Here is a 21,617-nt window from a genome sequence, read left to right on the forward strand (position 1 = left end):
ATATTATTTTATTTATGGTTTTTCTCTACATTTTATGCTTCAATATTATTTTTAATTTTTATGTTTTTTAAAGGCTTTGATGCTTTAATTTTTAAAAATTAAACACATTTATGAATCCCATCGACAAACAATTCTGATTTCGTTTGATTCAATGCACCTATTCTATCGGAACCATTTGGCTTTCCGATTCCATTGAAATACCAATTTTGATAACATCGGTTGCAGTCGAACATGCAATCTGCTCCAAATTTTTAATTTAATTCGATATAGCAACAAGGGACACCGTTTTATCATTAACCAACCCAAGGATGAATTTGGAAATAACTATAGAAATGGGACTCGGAATGACTATTTTTCCTTTCAAGTTGGAACCCCAACTAGAGGCTGAGAATCTGACTCGTTATCCTCCACGACCCTCTCCATCCGTTCATCAAAGCATTCCAATGGTCCTCACGCTCTTATCTGATCTCCCCAACCCTTTTCCCTTCGGCCAGGGATGCACCTAGAAATATCCGGCCACAGAACCAAAGACCAAGGTGCTATCAGTCGGCAGTCGCTACGAAGCCTCAGGCCAAGGAGCAAAATGTCGGCTACAGCTACCGGAATCCACCCACATTTCACATCTCCAGCCTGCCGGAGGATTTCCGTCCGTCTACCCTTTCCCTCCTTCGCCGGCCTGAGATGGAACTCCACGAGGTCCGGGAGTTCGCAGAGCTCCAGTCTTTCTACCAGTCGGGGGAAGGCTGCTACTCCGGTTCTCGTCTACGCCTCCGGCAAGCCCCTGCAAGGACGAAGCCTCCGGGTGGCTGTGATCGGTGGTGGCCCTGCCGGGGGTTCCGCTGCTGAAACCCTAGCGAAGAGCGGCGTGGAGACGTTCCTGATCGAGCGAAAGCTCGACAACTCGAAGCCCTGCGGGGGAGCGATTCCCCTGTGCATGATCAGCGAGTTTGATCTTCCCCTTGACATAATCGACCGCCGGGTGACGAAAATGAAGATGATCTCGCCCTCAAACGTTGCCGTCGACATTGGCCGGACGCTGAAGCCCCACGAATACATTGGGATGGTCCGGAGAGAGATCCTCGACGCGTTCCTTCGCGGCCGCGCGGCCCAGAAAGGGGCTACGGTCATCAACGGGTTATTTCTTGAGCTCGAACAGCCGGAATTTGGTGATGCTCCGTATATCGTCCACTACAACCATTACGACGGGACGGAGGGCGTCGGGACGAAACGCTCCCTGGAGGTGGACGCTGTGATTGGAGCAGACGGGGCGAACAGTAGGGTTGCGAAGGCCATCGGTGCCGGCGATTATGATTACGCGATTGCCTTCCAGGAGAGGATCAGGATCCCCGACGAAAAGATGACATACTACGAGAACCTTGCTGAGATGTACGTCGGTGATGATGTCTCACCGGACTTCTATGGCTGGGTTTTCCCAAAGTGCGACCACGTCGCCGTCGGCACCGGCACCGTCATAAACAAGAAGGACATCAAAAAGTTCCAGGTAGGAACACTCAGCACAAGCAGAGTTCTTCTCCACCGCATGCTTTCTGCCTGATTAGACTTTTCTCTTTCCTGTGGTTACTGTCTGTTTGGATTAGACTCGAATTTTCCAATTTTCCTTTTTCTTCCGCCTGTTGTCGGTAGCTCCAGGTTGGTTTTGCAGTCGTAGGGCAGCATAAGTCATTATAAATTTAATCTGACCTCTTCCCTGTTCCCACCCACATATAAAGGATATTTTATTTTAATAAGTGAACGCCGTGACCGGCGATTCCAGCTTCATACAGGCGAGTTGCAGCCTACCATCAATTAATGAACTATACCATTTGATCCCTCTCTCGAAACGCCCTAATTTTAATTGCGGAATTTTTTGTTCGCTGAAATTTGAATTTTCTGTTCCTCTGGTCGATTCTTTTCCCACTTGTTTTCTTTTCTTCTTTCTTTTTTATTTTTTTTCTATCTTTTCTTCTCCCCAGAGACACCTAGCAAATTTATGACGTCTTTTTTCTTTTCCTTGAAAGTTCCATCTTCTTCAATTTGCGCGTGCTTCTGAATTCTGATTTTTTTAAGGTTATATTGGGCGTGCTTCTGAATTCTGATTTCTTTAAGGTGAAAATATAGTGTTCCGTTCGTGTCATCCCGACAGGTTTATTAGGCTCTGTGTTTGGGTTTGAAAGGAAAGGGTGAGGTTGAACAATGAAAGTGATGAAGCAGTCTCTTCCCTTTCTTTTCCTCCCTTTCCCTCTTTCCCTCCAACTAGCGTTAATGTTTCCTTTCGCTGCTTATTGAAATTGGTGCCCTCTCTTTTTTCAAGTTTCCCAATTTTTGTCGGATACTTCCATGGTTATGCTACAGAGTTCGATTGCTCTCAGTTTAGCGAATCCACATACTGATGTATCTAAGATTCTTTGTGTCTTGAAATTCTTCCCGCGAGAAGAGAGGGGGAAGGGAACCTTTCACCGTAACGTTTCTTTTCCATAGATAGTTGCTCTGGTCGACCCTTGTTCACTTTTGGTTCATTGTCTTCTTATTGTTCTTCCCTTACGTTGTGTTGTGTTGCAGTTGGCAACCCGCCACAGGGCCAAGGACAAGATCGAAGGGGGAAAGATCATCCGGGTGGAGGCGCATCCGATCCCGGAGCACCCAAGGCCGAGGCGGGTTAAGGACCGGGTCGCGCTTGTCGGCGACGCCGCGGGATATGTGACCAAGTGCTCCGGTGAGGGCATCTATTTCGCGGCTAAATCCGGCCGGATGTGCGCCGAGGCGATCGTCGAGGGGTCGATGAACGGCCGGCGGATGATTGACGAGGGAGACCTCCGGAAGTACCTGGAGAAGTGGGACCGGACCTACTGGCCCACCTACAAGGTGCTGGACATCCTGCAGAAAGTGTTCTACCGGTCGAACCCCGCAAGGGAGGCGTTCGTGGAGATGTGCGCGGACGAGTACGTGCAGAAGATGACATTCGACAGCTATCTCTACAAGACGGTGGTGCCGGGCAACCCCCTTGACGACCTCAAGCTGGCCTTCAACACCATCGGCAGCCTGGTGAGAGCCAACGCCCTGGGGAAGGAGATGGTCAAGTTGAGGGATTGAGGAGGATGGACCTGTACTCGTGGAGTCCACATCGTGGTTGGGGCGTTTTGTACGGGAAGTTTTCAGGACGCAATAACTTGGATCTTTTCTCTGAGTTGGTCTGATCGGTCTTCAGTGTTTGGTGTTCCATGCTTCCTTTCTGTTGCAGCATTTGGGCCATCAGCCGCCAAGGGTTGCATTATTTTAATGTGCACTACTGTCAAGAGAGAGCATTTCGCGTATTCGGGAGACTGTCATGCATGTTTTGGTTTACGCTAAGGATCTTATCTATCTCTAAAACGATCTTATTTACATCCAATTTATGGGGCGTTCACTAACTCTAAAAGAACACCCTAAAAGAACAAGAATGAGTAAACGTTCACCTGCCCATATACACAAACAGATTTGATTGTGGGTTGTCTGTCTACAAGTGCATGAAGGCCACTTTTAATTTCTGGACTCACCCATTCGCTTCAGCCGGCCGATATGCCTGAAATGCAGAGGCCTTTGCGTTAGACATTACTCAGGCCTTTGCGTTAGACATTACTCGGTACCTTGTGGAAATGAATGTTTGAAAACTTTGTATATGTCCTCTGTTTGATATTCATGCTATAATCTCGTAATACTCAAAAGATCAATTTCTTTGATCTTACTAAATTATATTAATGAGATGACCGGTATTTGAAATAGGACATGCTTTGCCCCAAGTGTTCTCCAATTTTCCTTCCTAGTCTGTTGTCCCCCAAGCAGGCAGCACTTGCATGAGCCAATTGTCGGCCACTTGTTTCTTTTGGAAGATTACACTTGCTAACAACTGTAGAATTGCTGATGAATCCGATAAATTTGCTACCAACCACCCAACACTGTGATAACACACGAGACATGCCAATTGCCACATGTGATGTGCTAGTGACAAGCTTCCCTCACATGTTGCCTCTTAGTGACAATGGAGAAGCCATTGGCAAGATACCAACTATGGGCTGCAAATAAAATTTGTGTGGTCCAAAATTTGATGTGGTTCAATGGACTAACCCATTGCATACATTGTTTGGATAAAAAACTTGCTTTTGATTCATAACCTTTTTCTTTTTTTTTTGGTTGGGGTGGGGAGACGGGAGGAGTTGCTACTATGAATTTGAACATTATGATTCGTAAATACTAAGCATTCACCTGCCCATACACAAAGATAATAAATAAAGGTCAACTTTTTCTAAGAAGTTTCACCTGTTTCCAATTTAGAACGATGGTCTCTTTCAATAAGAATGAATAAATGTTCACCTTCCCATACACAAAGATAACAAATAAAGGTTAACTTTTTCTAAGAAATTTCACATGTTTCCCAATTTAGAATGATGGATGGTTTTTCATAAAAATAGAATGGCCATCCTTTTCACACTCCATACAACCTGAAGTCTCCATTCCACACTTTTTTGCTCTCAAACGTCCTCTACTATTTGATACAATATTTACATAAGGATTGACAAAGTTTAGAAGGTAAGAAACCAACAGACTATGCAAATACATACCTGAAATTTAGTTCAGATCTTAGTGTCTCAATAGTGGCAGTGGTGGTTTAAGATGCAGCTCATTTACCTACTCAATTCTGGTTGCTGAAATGGTTTATCTGCTAGCTGGTATATCTTGTCATGGAGGTAGGGACTCAATCAACATAGCATTAAGACTTCAAGCTTCAAGTCTAACAATTGTAGATTTTCCTTTTGCAGGAAGAGAATGTAGCTTTATTCATTTCAGTGTTGAATAAGGAGAATATAGTTTTACTCTTTTCAGTGCTAGAGGAGAACATAGCATTACTTCGTTGTCACCCCTCTACTTACATGGAAACCTTCTTCCTTTCTTGGAGTAGCTAAGGATTTACGAATTAATTTTCAATTTGTATGGTATACCTATTTTCTCACGCCATTGCACAGTGCCCACCCACTCTTCTTAATCATGATTGGCTACTAGACTAGTTCAAAAATTGGTTGACCAAACCTCATCTACCTTAGCAAATGTCAAATTGTAACGCTACTCCATAATATTCATGCATACCAAAAAAAGGGTTCCTCTTTGATTTATTTATTTATTTATTTTTTTGCACTTGCTCAATTTCTTTCCATCTTCCACATCTAGTAGTTAATAGTGCTTCAGAACCTACTATACTAATTAAGAGTGACAAACATTAAAAAAAAAAAGATCAACTTCTGCACCAGCCTTGCTTATTTAGCAATACCAAAGGCCATGAATGTACCTCATTGGCTTTGCCTAAAGATGCACAAAGCACTCGCAACTTTGAATTGAATGGCATGAATTTCAGACCAATGGAAGCACTTTTGACGATTTCCTGAATGTTATGGAAAGGTCAGGATTTTCTGGAAAGGTCGGGACTAATTTTTTGAAAGGTGAAGATTAATTGTCATTCAATGCCATTAGTACTCACTATACAAAAAAAAATGTCATTAGTACTCACCATACCAAAAAAGGTCAAGACTCTGTTGAAAGGTTAGGACTCATTGCAATTGTATGTCATTAGTACTCACTTGACCAACAATTATATGCCATTAGTACTCACTTGACCAACATTTGAATGTCATTAACCATACCAAACTTCTTGAAAGGTCATGACTCATTATGGAAAAGTCAGTACTAACCATACCAAAAAGGTCATCAGTACTTTAGTACTGATGGCATACAAATGGGCATACAAATGAGTCTTGACCTTTTTGATAAGGTTAGTCCTGACCTTTAAAGAAAATCATCACCTTTCAAAAAATTAGTCATGTCCATCACCTTTCCTTTCAAGTCCTTTTCTTTCAAGAAATTGTCCATAAAACCTTGATGTCCTGAAAGTCAAAGTTGTCCCTGAAGCTTCGCTTTGCGAGTGTTTTTTGAGTCAAAGAGGTTTTGCTTCTTCTTTCACCAGTGCCAATGCCCAGAAAGGGAGGCAGTCGCGATAACGAAAGAAACCGGTGGGTGGAATCGGTTCACTCCCAATGCTTAAAAAATTTGTTTTTCCACAGCATGCTTTAGTAAAAGTTCTCCTAATTTCTGCCAATAAGCTTTATGTGTGTATTAATGAAAGACATCTAATTTTGAGAAACATAAGAGATGTGTTTGTACATCCAAAATCTTCATCATACACATCAACAGCTTAATCAAGCAACACAAATTAAAAACAGAGAAAAGACAAATCTTTATTTACCTAAATAATTCACCAAAAACTGCCTGCACTTGTATAGGATTGTGCCTTGGTTGTAGAGATGACCAATGTAACTGCACCATAGGCATAATTGTACATTATGTCAAGGTCTTCAAGGATTTGGATATATTGCTCATGCATTTTCCCTTTAGAAAAATAAACAGGTAAGCAATGATAGAAAAAGAATAATATATTTTCCCTCTAGAAATATAATTGAATAAGCAATTGTAGAAAAGGAACAGCATGAAGGAGCAGAATTCCCTATCGGTTAATTTCCTTGAGGATATTTCGCAACATTCTACCCCAAATTCTTTCTTTAACAAAACCATAATGTCACCAATAGTGTCCCCTGCATAAGCTTCACCAAATCCTCCACTTTAGCTTCTGGAACTTTCTATATGCAGTTCATATGATCATATTATGTTCTACCAATCATTTTTGCTCAATGACATTTCATTATAGTGATGCAACGTGCATTCTCTAGTGTTTTTCAGTTCAAAATTTTTGAGCTAGAACTTGCTATATTTCATTTTTAATATTTACAAAATAAATTTAATTTGTGGAAATCCATGAAAAATATTGTTCTATATAAAATCTCGTCAAAGTACATGGTCTTGAAGCAATCCTTTTGAAACATATTAGTTCCAAATGCTACCAGTGGACCACATAAGTGATCAAATGTTCTTTGTAGCCCACACATGCACTATTAGATGATTATTGAATTATTGGAAATGCAAATTTTAGCAGCAAAAATGAACATATGTTACACACTAATAGAATTTACTATATTTTTCAATGACAAAAAATATCCTAGTGTAGAAATATTATAGACAAACAACACAAAAGTGCCAACAATATTTTATACCGATATCTGAGTAACATTAGCTAGGCACAATTACCAACAACAAAATTACAAGCAATATTAGAGATGCTAACACATCTGACACAAGACATATAATTCATCAATGACAAACAATAAACCATAGCCCACGATGATTTCATACCTCATCACAATTCTTGTAATCCCAATGCTTCATCATGACTAGACATATCCTTTTGAGAACCCCTACCGATGCCATGTCTGTTCCTCATCTATTCTCTCAAAACCTTAACTTTGTAATCTTCCTCCAACTTTTCATCGTTTTCCTCATCTTCCTCACGACATATGCATATAACATGTTTTTCCACTCTCTTCATCTTTTTGTTCTTCTTTTTTAGCGCCCTCTGCCTTTAGCTTCATTTTTCCCTTTTCTCTTCCTCCCAAACTCATGTTAGTGTAGCGACACTTCTTCCAGATAGTGACACTTTGCCTTTTATAGTCAATAGGTTATTATTTTATAGCAGCTCTACTCTTTTGGTCGATGTGAGTTCTGTTCTTCTCTTTGCTAGTGTGGTCAAATGTTTCTACTATTTTAGTTACATCTCACCGTCAACTAGTTGTATCTCTTATTGCATCTTAGCCTCATGTAGGTGATGTTTAATCAGATGTTCATTAGAGTATTTTAAAACTTGCCAAATCAACCCCTTGACTCAACCCTCTTTTGAGTCAACCTACTAAAAGAACTAGTTATTGTTAAAACTTAGCTTGATTCCAGCCAAAACTCAGGCAGACTCAGCCGAAACTTGGGCAGGCATGGGTTGACTTGACAATTAGGTGATAAAACTTCATATTGTGCAAGCAACAACACATTGGTTATTAACTACTTAATTACTAAATTGTTGACATAATCTTCTAAATTGTTGAACAAAAATTTTGGATTATTACAATTCATTTATTAAATTTGCATATGTAAAATGAAAATCTAAAGCTGACTAGGCTTAACTTCATGTATGGTATCTATTTATTTCAATTTTTAGATTATTGGGTTCTTTATCTTTTGGTCTTCTAATTTTCAATAACATATACATGCATGCATAATTTATTAGCTATTAAATAGTTGTAAATGTTGAGTTTATTAACTTTAATGTTTGTTTCTTATCCACTAAATTTTTCATTCATACATTCAAAATTTCTGCTCAGTTATATTGAAAGGTGCAACTACAAAGTAGCACTAGCTATTTAATTGTCAAGTTTTTTGTTATTACAAGTAAATAGGGGTTACTTAAGTTGACTTATTTCTGAGTTCCATATGTGATCAAGTTATTTTACAACTTTTTTATGTTATATGATAAATTATATATTTTATTATTTTAAAGACAACAATTAACAAAACCTTATTTGAGTAACCAAGTTGGCCCGTAAAGTCACGCATCAAAGACAAACAAGTTGAATCCCAAGCCATTGGGTTTTAGAACATTCGTTCATCCACCATCACACAATTTTTCTCATGTGCCACCATTAGTATGACTTGGGACTTGGCAGTTGTCGCTAATGAGATCCATTTCTCTTGCTCATAGGGTGGTATTTTGTAGTTTTGGATCAGTTCACCTTCAGCTTGTGCAATTGAGGTTACCTCATTGTCTCTTCACTCTCTTCATTGATACCAAAAAAAACTTAAGTTGGTGAATAAATCATCGGTATAGATGGATTTATACTAGTGAAAGAAATCACTGCAATCAATTGGCATCAGTGACAATTTCCACCACTCACAGGTGAGAGGGGACGAGAAGATCTATAGCAATGTGCTTATCACCACAATAGATCGTTCAATCCATCTTGTGGAAATTATTGTAATTAGGTAGGCTGCTGTCAAAAACTTTTTATAAGAGGGCATAAAACCCTTGTGTCCAATATTTTCATTTATCTTCCCTTTATCTCGAATGTCTTTTTGGTCAAATATTTCGTAGCCTTTTTAATCTAACTTCAGCTTCTGGCAAGGCCAATGGCAAGTCTAACCATTGGCATGCTTCTGCATTAGTATTGTACCACTGAGTTCTTCCATGGGGTAATAGATTCTGAACCAGTAGAGAGAAAGAGAAAGATGTTTTTCATATTCTAATTAGAGGCACACCATTTATCATCACTATCACCGCATTTAGAGAAAGAGAGAAGCATCTGCCTCCTAGAAGCTGACATAGAACAGCCTTAGGGGGCATCTGTTTACCGGTTGAAATACTATAGAGAGGGGAATTGGTACGAATTCCCCCCCCCCCCCCCCCACAACAAACAACGAAAAAATTTACCTAGGGAAAGGGGGGCTTTTCGTTTGAAATTTACCACAGTAAATAGTTGGAGCCAGGGGATCCGACTATTTACCATGGTAAAGTTCCCCTCAGTGTCTGCTAAACAAGCAAACCACAAAAGCTCCCTTTGCTGCACAAGAAGTTGTGTCATTGCCTCTAGTTCTTTCCATTTCCACCAGAAAAAATGTCGGCAACAATAAGCATGCATGTAATGCTTCATTCTTCACACACTCTCTTTCTTTCTCTCTTTTCTATCTATCTCTCTATCTCTCTCTCTCATTCCCCCGCCTGCTATTCCCCCTTCTGTCGTTCCCCCTTCTACTATTCACATGGGCTTCTCAAAGTTGTTTCTCCCATTCTTTCACTCTTTCTTTTGTTTTCCCATCATTTTCTTTCTCCCTTTACGAGGTAATCGCTTTTTTCACAACAAAAATGGCATATCACGACACTAATTTCCCAACACAAGAAGTGCATAGTTTCAGCAATAGTTAGTTTTACCTTTTTATAACCCCCACCTCCCTCTCACATGATGTCTTTTTGGTTGAGAGACAACCTGAAGATTGCTCAATAAGTCTGGTTATTCCCCCCTCTTCCTTTACGCTTTGTTTGGATGGAGGGAAAGGGAAGGAAAGGGAGGGATGGAAAGGAAATGAAAAGAAAGAAAGGGAAAGAGGATGAAAAAGAAATGGAATGGAATAAAAAGAAAGGGAAATAAGCGATTATAAAGGTTGTTTGGAGAGAAACAAAAGGTATGATAGAATTTATAATACTTTACGACCTCTAACATTAAAAAATTTATTATTCAAATAAAGTTATTTTTAGTTTGATTTCCTGATCCAATAAAAGAGAAACCGCACTTACACTAGACATTTCATTCTATAGTAATAAATATGATAAAAATTTATGTCAATCAAACGAAGCGCTATTTTCAGGTGCACTAATTGGACGTCATAAAAATGATAAAAACTTGATTTTGGTAAAGGGGCCATTGTGAAATACCATCCAAGTCTCGAGCAGTGGTGGGAAGGGATAGAGAGGCAAACCCGGCACCCATCAAAGTCTTGACCAGTGGCAAGGAGGGAGAGAGAGCCACACAAGGTTGGCTGATGTCTCTTTTACAAGCGAAGGTATACACGGTAAAAAGGGATAGACTTTTTCCTTCCTTCTCAATTTCTCCAATTTTGAAGGGATTGGATTTACATTAGAGTTTCCTTTCATTTCCCTCTATTTCCTTTCCCTCCCTTTGCGACCAAACAAACTTTTTGCTTTTCTTTCCTTTCCCTTCTTTTTAATTAATCAACCAAACAATGGATTGATTGTTCTTTCCTTTCCTTTCCCTCCAACCAAATAGGGTGTTAGAGTTTCCTTTCCTTTCCCTCCCTTTGCAACTAAACAACCGTTTTGCTTTCCTTCCTTTCCCTTCTTTTTAATTAATCAACCAAACAATGGGTTGATTGTTCTTTCCTTCCCTTTCCCACCAACCAAACAGGGCATTAATCCTCCACCCTTGCCGGTAGACTTCTATACACCCCCCCTCTTGCTGCTGGTAGCCTTTGCTAGCAAGCGATGACTGCCGATAGCTTCTTCAATCTCCATCACTATCTCCCTTGTTGTTAGCCTTTACTAGACGTTTTTTTCCTCTTTTTGCATTTGTTTCAATTTTTCATGGTTTTGTATCAAGGTTTTGATCCCTATGATCCTCCTATTGAGTCTACAATGTGTGAAATTTACTTGCCGTTATTGATTTCTATAATGTTTGCATTTTATTGAAGTAACTAAACGATTTGGACAGTAGTGCATTGCAACAATGTTTTCGCAATTGTTTACTCTTTTGAATAATTTGTAAAAACATTATAAGAATTTTACCAAAATATAGCAATGGTCATTAATTATGAAAAGAATGCCTAATTAAAAAACCAACTCTTGATTGATCTTGCAAAAGGGGATGCTATATGATCATCCACTTTGTTCTTGATAGTTATTTAACTTTTTCTCTCATTTCTCCTCTTTTAACGATCAAACACCAATAAATATCTCCATATGAAATTTCATGGGTTTGTCAAACACACCTTATTTTCAGGTGAGGTGAAATTTCAACTCTTACACCCTTTACCAGAGGAAATTTCCCCTAGTGAAATTTCTCCTCCAAACCAGGTAAAATAAACAAATGCCCCCTTTAGCGATGCTAGTATGGTGATTCCTCATCTTGCTGTTGCTATTTTTGTGTTTTCTTCTCTACCAAGTGCGTGTAGGATCTAGTGGGCCTTAGGGCAATGAAGTGGCACTCTTGTAGCTTAGGTCCTCTCTCCATCACCCTGTCGGTATACTTTGTAGCTGGAGCCTCACCATTGCCGATGCTTGCACCTGGTTTGGCATCTCCCACAGTTCATCAAGTCATCTCACTCAACCTGATTAGTTGAGGAGGTTAAGTCTTATAGTTCCGCTCACTCTTGATCGGTTCCGCTTTTATGGATGCAAGTATTAGGTGCAAGCTTGCTGGTTATATGTCATGATCGGTCGAGAGCGTCACTAAGCTTAAGATTCCACCTCTTGCATTCAATTAGCACTTTGGCAGGATTCCATCAGAAGTTGGTTCTCTTCACCAACTGAAGGTGATTGATGTCAGCTGCAATCAGATTTCTTGACCTATTCGCCATCATATTTCGAACCGTGTGGGGTTAAATTATGTTAGTTTCACAGGTATTTAGTTCAATGAAACAACGCTGGGATCCTTAGGGTCTTTGCTGCAGTTAAGTGGTTTGTTATTCGAGTTCAATTGACTTTTATTTTGGAAGAGCTCAGAAAGGCAGTGTAGAATAATGCAACAAACCTCAACTTTTTAACCATCCCCCTCTATTGAATGCGTCAAAAAGCATTTCTTGCTTTGCTAGAGTTCAATGTATCATATCAAATTTCAAACTTGCTTATGAATGCCATGCTAATGTTAGGCTAATGCAGATATATTTCTGTTTGAGTTACTGCTATATCACCTTAACTATATTTTCACCAATGTAGCTACAAACATTTTGCTTCTAGGGTTATAGGTTTTGTGATTCAGTTGTGAACCATTGTTTTGTACTTCATTCAATTTGTGAACCATTGTTTATGTACTTTACTTTGAATGTTCTTTCTCTGAAGCAGCATTTAAGGTTTTCTTCTTTTCCTTTTTCCCTTTCTGGTTCCGGCTTTGGGTTTTTGGTGGTCATGGTGGCTGACTACTATGTTTTGGTTTATTTTATTTTCCTATTGATTATTACATACGATACTGGCCATTAGGAAGTTCACGAGCAATTTGATAAGGTGCTTATGGGCCCACTAAGAAGAATAATACTAAATACAAATAAGCATGTGTGGGAGTCTGCAAGTTCTACTTTTGTTACACTTGAAGAGAAAGGTGTGATTTCATTGGCATATATTTGAGAAGCTATCCTTCCGTTGAGCCAGGTTTTTTATTATTTTATTGATAGGAAGCTGCATAGGGTTAGATCCTTGTCTGGAGATCAGCTTACAACATCTTATATTAGCCTTTAGGAAATACCAAGTTGTTTATTTTCTCATTTTCTAAGGTGTATGTTTTCAAATTACAAATGCAAAGTTTTGCAGCTATCAATTTGTTGTCCACTTTCTCTTTCTGAACCTATGGTTTTCTTTTACTATTTGTAGAGAAGAAACCTTCAATTTGTATATAATGATATTGTACTCTGGCAGATGCACTTGACGAGAGTTAAACCACGTTAATTTTTCGCAAGTGCTTTTAGCGTATTTCTGCTGTAGTTCTCCCGATAAATGTTTCCTTTTAACCTGATTCTCATTATAATGATTATTCAGCGGAAGTATCTTGATATTTTGATGCCACCTCTGATTTTGAAGTGGCAACAACTATCAAAATTGGATAACGATATATTTTGTTACTTGGTGCTTCATTTCAATAGCATAGGTGTGCCTTTTCAGATAGGTTGCACTTGGAATGTGAGCTTAATCATGAAGCATACATAGTTTTAGTCCTTTAGTTTTTCTATTTTCACTTTTCTTAGTTATTTAAATCCTATTTCCCTAGATAGTGGAAGATCTTTTGTTTCTTCCGTAATGTATAGGTTCTGAAATGTTTATTTTTCCCATACTGTTATACTTTGTCATGGTGATTGAAGAAGTGCAAAGTTAACTTGGTAGTTTATTAATTTTTATATGTTAAGCTGCTAAGAAGTTGGATGGTTCATGGTAAGTATCTTTCATATATTTTTCAGAATCGACAGGTGTTCCTGTTATGTAAAGCCCCAATCTTGTTTTCATGATTTATTGCCCTTGCCTCCTTGACCAGTTGTTTGATTGTCTATCCTCTTAGTCCTGGCAAATGAATGGGATATGAGACTTTCTAGTTGAAGGCATCAAATGGTTTTGAAGTGTATAACTCTCATGGAAGTATCAAATAATTCTAGCAGTAGTCTACCTCACCACAGCTTGTTTTTCTTTTAACAAAAAGAAATGTCCTTGATATGCTAGTCGTAACCATGGTAAATTTGCAAAGGCATGATTGTTGTGCCATATTTGTCCAAGGAAAGCTTTCTTTCCCTTTCCTTCCTTTTTTTCTTATTATTGGGCTCACTTTTATATTTCTTTCATACGCCTTAGGTTCCTTATCATATAGTTTATTTATGATTTGAATTTTATCCAGTTTTGGCTTAATATCTTCTAGTAGAAGGTTCTACATTAAAATTGTTTGGCTGCACTTCGTATCTTCTTCTTCTGGATGTTTCAAGCATTAGGTAATAGTTTTACTGTTTGCTGCACCAGTTTTTCAGAGATGTGTCCACCTGATCCTGTCATAATTGATGGCTAAAAGGTAGCCATAGGTCTCACTTATTGGACATGCGCGTCTGTTTGTGTTAGTCATTTCCATCAAAGTTTGTACTTCTTTTCCTCTCCTCCACTCCTTTAAACTAGAACACGGAAAACATATGTGACCATTTTTTTATGTGCAAGGAAAAAGATGACAAAATCTATCGTTTCTTTGGAATTACTTCTGGAATAGTTTACCTGTTTTTCTCAAGTTCAAAGTTGGATTTCATGAATGTGCTTTTGTCCAAGTATTTAATCTTGATATTTTTTTCGCTGTTGAAAAGCTTAGCTAAGATGTTATTTTTGTCATATACGGATTACATCACACAATCTTTTATGATTTGGTCGACATTCCGTAACAGCTATAGCGGTGGCCAACTGCACTACTATTATTATGAAAAGCATTCACTGTACCAGACAATTTATTAACTTGAAAATGGCATCCACACTGGCGGTGATCTCAGCAGCTACAGCAGTGACTAGCGATGAAATCCGTCACCTTGATAAGCGTGTTTTCCTGTAACGGCACCACGTTAAGTAAAAGAACCTACAAAATCAACACCGTATGGGCGCATATAGAGGGAAAAATCTTACCAACTTCTTGACAAAAGAAACTTCACTGAATTCTTTGAGAAACTTGTTGGTCGAAAACGCCCACTAGCCCAATGTTCTCACCAGTCCTTTTATGTGAAATCGTCCTTCAACGATGTTTGGAGTGTCCTTGGGTGGAATCATCCTTCACTCATTTTGCATGGAAGGGGCAGGCTCGTCCTCTAATATCTCATGGCAGAATGAGGGGAGAGTGTTAGGATGGTGGATCCCATTACGGGGTCATGGTGGATTCCATTTATGGGCTCATGGCAGGCAAAGATGGTTATAAGCGTTATACTGGTATATGAAATGTTCGTGCGTCTGTTCGCACATAAAAATAAACCTTTTTGAAAAGATAAAAATGGAAATTAGAAAAAATAAAAAGACAATAAAGAACATATTTTTAAAAAATTACTAAAATGTTCTACTCTTATTGTGCAAGTAAGTTGCACACGCATACCGGCACATACAACTCGATTTACATGACAGTTGGAGAGGGTCGAACATTGTTTTCAACTCATGAGATGGAGTAGTGTGTACACAAATTGTTCACGCAACAAATACGCATGTAACAAAAGAAGTTGGGGTAGTTTAAAAGGTTTTTATAAAGATATATACATTTTAGACTTTTTAATATTTTCATAATCTTTTTTTGTTTTCTTGAAAATCTTCATTTTTTTACTTTATCAAGGGCATTCTGGTCCCAGTTTCATCAATTCATGGGGTCGCACACAGAGTCTCTTGTTTCTATGGAAGATCAGTCTCAAACAATTTTTCTTTTTAAATTTTGCTTAGTGGACGTTTCTTTGACGTTTTAAACTGTCTTATCTTTATCTTTTTCGATGCATCTGTAGCTATTCATAATAATAACTATGTCATTACATTTTGATGTTTAAATTTTGATATTATTCTAATTCATTTTCACGCTTTATTAATTCAGTTCATGGATCCTGTGCAACTAGTTTTACTTACAAAATTGATTAATAAGAAAATATATTTTGCTTCTCTGGTTGTATCAATTGATATTAGCTACCAGCCTCTTTCTTGGAATGACATGTTTGATTTTCTTTTCCTTCACATCAATTCTAGGCTCTAGTCCGAGACCTGAATTGCCTGCTTGCTTTAACGCTCATCCTCTCCACGTGAACGAGTGGTCAGATGATCTGATGACCAACCGGCACCACCACAACTTTTAGGAAAATTGGTTGCCCAAGCAAATTAAGCTCGAAATTAATGGCTTGTGATTGCTGATCTCCAAGGTAAGCTGTAAGTTTCGTTGGCCGACAAAGTTTGGTTGCATTGATTGTTCCAAAGCAATTGATCAACACCAGATATACCCTCACGATACGCAAGCGTGTCTTAAAAATTCCCAACTACTTGAATGAACCACCAGTTGATCCCTTTCTCTCTTTTGCCACAACAGTGGATAATAAACGCCACTGTGCTGCCTTTTCGTGAAAGAACTTTAATGAGAAGTACTGATTACAAGTGCTCAACCGACAGCTATCCAAGGACACATCAGTTTCATACATGTGAGGTCCCATCAACTTTACTTGCTAGCCATTGCAGCAAGATGAGAAATTGTGAATTGTGAATTTCAAGCACGTGAATTCATTGGGGGGCGCGTGAATTTTCGTACATGTAAATTCATCTGCGCCACCTGTGTTTCAAACATGTAAATTTGGCGTTGTTTCAGATGCCCGTAGGGTTGTCCCTTCAACCGGTTTTCTTTTGTGTTCCACTTTTCCAGTTTCACAGCGTGAGGAATCTTAACTTTCGGGCCTTGCAAGTCCCAACTGAACTAAGGAAATGTTCAGTAAAACCACGAGGCAAGTCCGAACTGAACTAAGGAGAGTAAAACCACGAGGTGTGGTATTAGGGATGTCAACCGATCGAATGTCTAATCAAAATATCTACAAAAAGTTCAATTCTGACTAAAAAAATAAGATTAGATATGGATTTAAGAAATGATATCCCATCAAATTTGGATTCAGATTTGGTTTTAAATAATTATCTGTTTGGATAACACTTTTCTTAACATGATATTTAAATCGGAATCCGATGTATCATATCTTAATCAGATGGAATCTGAACCCGAAACCATAAATCCGAAGCCAGAACGAGTTTTGAAATTCTTGCTGGGTTTTAACCTGCAACCTAACATGTTTTGGCAAAAGCTGTAGCCAAGTGTAACAGAAAATCTATACAAAGAATTAAACTTTTAAATATTTACCATTCTTCCATAAACATCCTCTTTGACCAACGTTTATTTTTTATCACTCAATAACTGGAAAATGAAGGTTCATAACCATAATTTCTTTCTCATGGACCCTAAACCATAATAATTTTGAATCTTATTTTAAGTATATCAAACAGTATAAATCCTGACATTTGTTAAGTAAATTTCAACTTAAAATAAAGAAATAATATAATGTAAATATAATAGCAAAAAAATCTCAATGAAAATAAACAACTAGTATTTTCGAAACAAACTTAGTATAGCCTTATTATATTAAAAAGTTGAACTTGGTTTATAAGGATAATCATCCATGATTACTATTTGTGACTATAAATTTCTTTAATTTGTATTTTTTTGTAATTTAGACTCAAAATGCATGCCTGAGACAATTTTTTTGGTTATCCAAACGAAATTTTAAATTAAACCAGACAAGCATACTTTAATTTAAATAGTTTGATAAAATAAACTATAAAAGACAAACTAATGTATTCAATTAATCAAAAATTCTTTTATTGAAGTAATTTTTTAAACTAACATTGAATATATACATTTAAATTAACTAAATAGTTTGGTAAAATAAACTATAAAAGACAAACTAATGTATTCAATTAGTCAAAAATTCTTTTATTGAAGTAATTTTTTAAACTAACATTGAATATATACATTTAAAATCAAAATTTTTTGAAAACAATAAAAAAGTATTTATCAAATGAACTAGATGATTGGATTAAAAAAGAAAGATGGATCTACATTGTTACATGTGAGAATCCAATATCTTTATTGGACTCGCTACCAAGGATTAGATGCTAAAAACCCAAATCTAATCTACTATTTCTTATTTGACCTAGATTGTTATTCCTTAAATGAATCTGGGTTGTGAGTCAATGGGATTCAGCCATTCAGATCTTATGTACCGAACTGGATGACTTTATATGGCTGTATGAAATAACAAATTTAAATATATTTAAACTATATGACTTTTCAACTTCTCGCTTCAATTGTTTAGGATTTTTCTACGCTATCACAACTTTCCAAAAAGTATACTCAAAATATACTCATTGTTCAGAGTTGCAGCCTTAAAGAATACTTTTTGAGATTCCTCTATTTCAAGGAACAACTGTACCAATACACGTTGAGGCTGCTATCTCAAGATTACTCAAGCTTTGAGGCACAATATCATTTAGATTGTGATCAATTTCTGATCTGACTGGATTTTTACATACAAGAAGCAAGTTTTACTGAAATACTGTCTTTTTAGACACGAACCTGTCTAACACATTGTCCTTTTGTTATTTTGGCTTTACTGAAATCCTGTCTCATTGATGCAGCATAATATAACCATTTCGACCTTTATGCATAATTTTCATTATGCATCATTCAGTTTTTCATGTATACTATCGCTAATCGCTTTAATAACATTTCCTTATAAGTTTTTTGCTGAAAAAACTGTTAGGATATATAGTCTGCTTCAATGCATTATTTTTCTAAAGAATAATTTATGGTGGAGAGGGAATACTGGGTTGAAGTAGCATAATAGGATACCCTTAAAAAAATTAATATCAGATTAGATTTGATGCTGCAAGCCTACCTTCATCTTCATATTTCTTTTTAATTTGACCAAATTACATATGATACAAAACCCATGAAGACATTCATGGAGGACACTTTTAGCTGGGAAACCAGAAACCAGGAGTCCCCCTCTGGTAGAGGACATGAAAATGCTTCCCTCATTCGAGCATTGGATACTCATAATAATTACATGTGATTTAGTACTTGATCATGTGAACTGATTTTAAAGGGCACCTTGACGTCCTCTAATTGGAATAAAGAAGTGAATCACTCCCTTCTTCACGCTAAACCCTATCATCAACCGTGTGATCTCCAAGTAGCGAAAAGCAAGGCCTTGGCATAATAATCGAAGGAAAAAAGGGCATTGCTTTTGGATGGCTAGTTTTATTAATTTCTAAATCCTGGATGTGAAATAGTTGGAGATTAATATTTGAGAAAACCATACCCATAGGAGCTTACAAGGCATATGTATTAGCATATTCATAGTTTGTGTATGTGTCAAATTGTTTAAAAAATTTTAGCACAAGATGTCTTGCTTATCGAAATTTTCCTTTTTTTTTTTAATAAAACCGCATGATCCACATTGTTGCTCTCAAGTTGGCACCTTTTTTCCCTTAATTTTGCAGCAGAGATGTAGATCCAATTTAACATGTTCACATGCTGCTCAATTAAGATTTCAGGTGTTCATACACCATGGGTGCCTAACTTGGTGATCCACAATGTTCACACACCAATTGCAATGTCTTAATCTATGTCTCATTTGGCCATATTTAATTCGTGTATGTTGATGTTCTATTAAAATGATTGGGAACCCATAACCTTACCTTCAATCATGGCGGAAAACTCGAACCTTGCTGGCCATGAGTCAAGAGAGGATGCCCAAGAACCTCCTCAATTGGTAAGATAGACTTATTTACATATATACTTAACATTTCTTTCTTATGTTCCATGCTTCATTCTTTATTTATTCATTGTTATTGTTTTTTTATATATGCAGCCTATAGACTCTACAATATTTGCTGCCAACACATCTAGTTCTCTGCCAACAATTTGAATACTAAGTTGCTTCCTTCAAAGGTCAAAGCGCTAAGATCACCTATATAGAAAGAATCAGCAGAATGGTAAATGAATCAAGTATTCAACGAGTTGTTTGCCATCATTGCAAAGTTTCTTTTGATTGTAATAAAGGCATGTCCTAAGAGGCCTACATAGAATCGGGTCAACACCGCCAGATAGTTTGTACATTTAAATTTGATAAAAAGAAAAGCAGATATGATCTAGCTAATATGGTTATTCTTCATGAGTAGCTATCAGATCAGTCTGATGTCGCTAATATGGTTATTTGCAAGTTTGTCAAAGGCTTACAACTATAGTTCAAATTATTGTCACATAACACTATTAGATCAAATAGCATATACATTCATGAAAATAAAATAACAAAGTTATATGATATTTTAGAGAAGATTAAAGAAAGAATTATCCTCACAACAGAAATGTGGATTTCTTATTGTGAGAAGCGTTGTTATTTGTGTTTGACTGTGCATTGTATTGATGATGATTGGAAGATACAAAAAAAAAATTCTTAATTTTGTCACTGTTGAGACTCCTTACATAGGCAAAAATCTTGCATCAGTTATCAAAGATTGTTTACTAAAATGGATCATTGATCGTAAGCTATTTTCAATTACTTTGAATAATTGACTTCTTGAAAAAGATGCACTTATTTGTAATGGAAAGTTTTTTCAAGTTAAATGTGTTGCACATATTCTTAATTTTGTTGCATAAGATGGCACGAAAGCAATAAGTGATGTAATTGACAATCTCAGATAGAGTATTAAATATATTAAAGCTTCTCCAACTCATTGTGCATTTTTTGATCAAGCAGTACGTCATGTGAAAGTTACATGTGAAAAAAAGTTACGTTTTGATGTCTCAACTAGATGGAATTCAACATTTCTTATGCTTGATGTAGAATTGAAATATAAAGATGCATTTAGTTATTTTGAAGATTTTGATTGTCATTATAAATTGACATTAAGTAAATATGGGTGGAAGAAAGGTTAGCATTATTCATAGCAGCTTAAAAACCTTTTATGAAGCTACAAATGTCATTTCTACAGTAAAGAATCTAAATTTCAACATCTTTTTTATGGAGTTTTGTACAATAAAGATGAAAATTGATAGAATGTGCTCAAGTTCAGATGTTTATCTTTCAAGCATGGCAAAGAAGATGAAAGAAAAGTTAGATAAATATTGGGATATGTACAAACCTAAGTTTAGTAGTTGGAGTGGTTCTTTATCCTTACCATAAAATAAAAATAATTGAGTTTTATTATAAACAATTTTATGAAGATGAAACATATTTTTCGCATCCCCAAAAATTTTTTGGTTTTTGGAATGCTCCATAAGAATGAGTTTTTGTTTTAAGAATGAGAGAGAAAGGGACTCGCCCATCGGAACAAGGATCGACCATTCCCGGTGCCTGTACCGGTCCTTGATGCATTTCTTTTTTGCTTAAACAACTTTTTCATTCTATATGCGGTATAGTGTTTGAGAAAATATTGAAAGTTTGATGTTTGAAACTTTTGAAAAAGTTCTTAAAAAATTACTTGAGGATGTAAAACATTTTGGGGAAAACTTAAATTTAGAAATCTTTATAAATATCATTTAGAAAGGTTGAGAAATCATTTTGAAGTCACTTTAGTGTTCTCTTAAGACTTTAAGTAGGTTTGAGATTTTGTTCTAATTCAGTTACTACCTAGTTAGAGCTCCATCTCATCTTGCTTAAGCTCTTTAGAGAGGTGTTTGTAATTATAAGTGATATTAAGTGAGTGAAAATGTATAAATGCATTGATCCTATATGATTAGAAGAGAATAATTCATTGCTACCATAACATTCATGTAAAAACATTCCTACCATAACATACATCTAAGATCTTTGTTTTTACAATTGCCATAAATACTTTTATAAATAAGAAAAGTCTTTGAAAATGG

General features: G+C 36.9%; 1 protein-coding gene across 1 annotated transcript; it reads left to right on the forward strand.

The window, feature by feature from the left end:
* The first annotated feature begins 445 nt into the window (after window positions 1-445).
* On the forward strand, window positions 446-3,311 carry LOC116252913 (geranylgeranyl diphosphate reductase, chloroplastic). Its single transcript, XM_031627533.2, has 2 exons — window positions 446-1,501; window positions 2,560-3,311. The coding sequence occupies exons 1-2, from the start codon at window positions 497-499 to the stop codon at window positions 3,088-3,090; spliced, it is 1,536 nt and encodes a 511-aa protein (XP_031483393.1). The 5' UTR covers window positions 446-496; the 3' UTR covers window positions 3,091-3,311.
* Window positions 3,312-21,617: the final 18,306 nt, after the last annotated feature.

Source organism: Nymphaea colorata, chromosome 4, assembly GCF_008831285.2.
Source record: "Nymphaea colorata isolate Beijing-Zhang1983 chromosome 4, ASM883128v2, whole genome shotgun sequence".
Lineage (NCBI taxonomy): Eukaryota > Viridiplantae > Streptophyta > Magnoliopsida > Nymphaeales > Nymphaeaceae > Nymphaea > Nymphaea colorata.

What these genes read in the sequence shown, in the direction of transcription:
- LOC116252913 (XM_031627533.2), top strand. Translation starts at nt 497, where the DNA reads ATGCACCTAGAAATATCCGGCCACAGAACCAAAGACCAAGGTGCTATC. An exon ending in AGGACATCAAAAAGTTCCAG is followed by an intron (nt 1,502 to 2,559) that starts GTAGGAACACTC and finishes GTTGTGTTGCAG; the next exon opens with TTGGCAACCCGCCACAGGGC.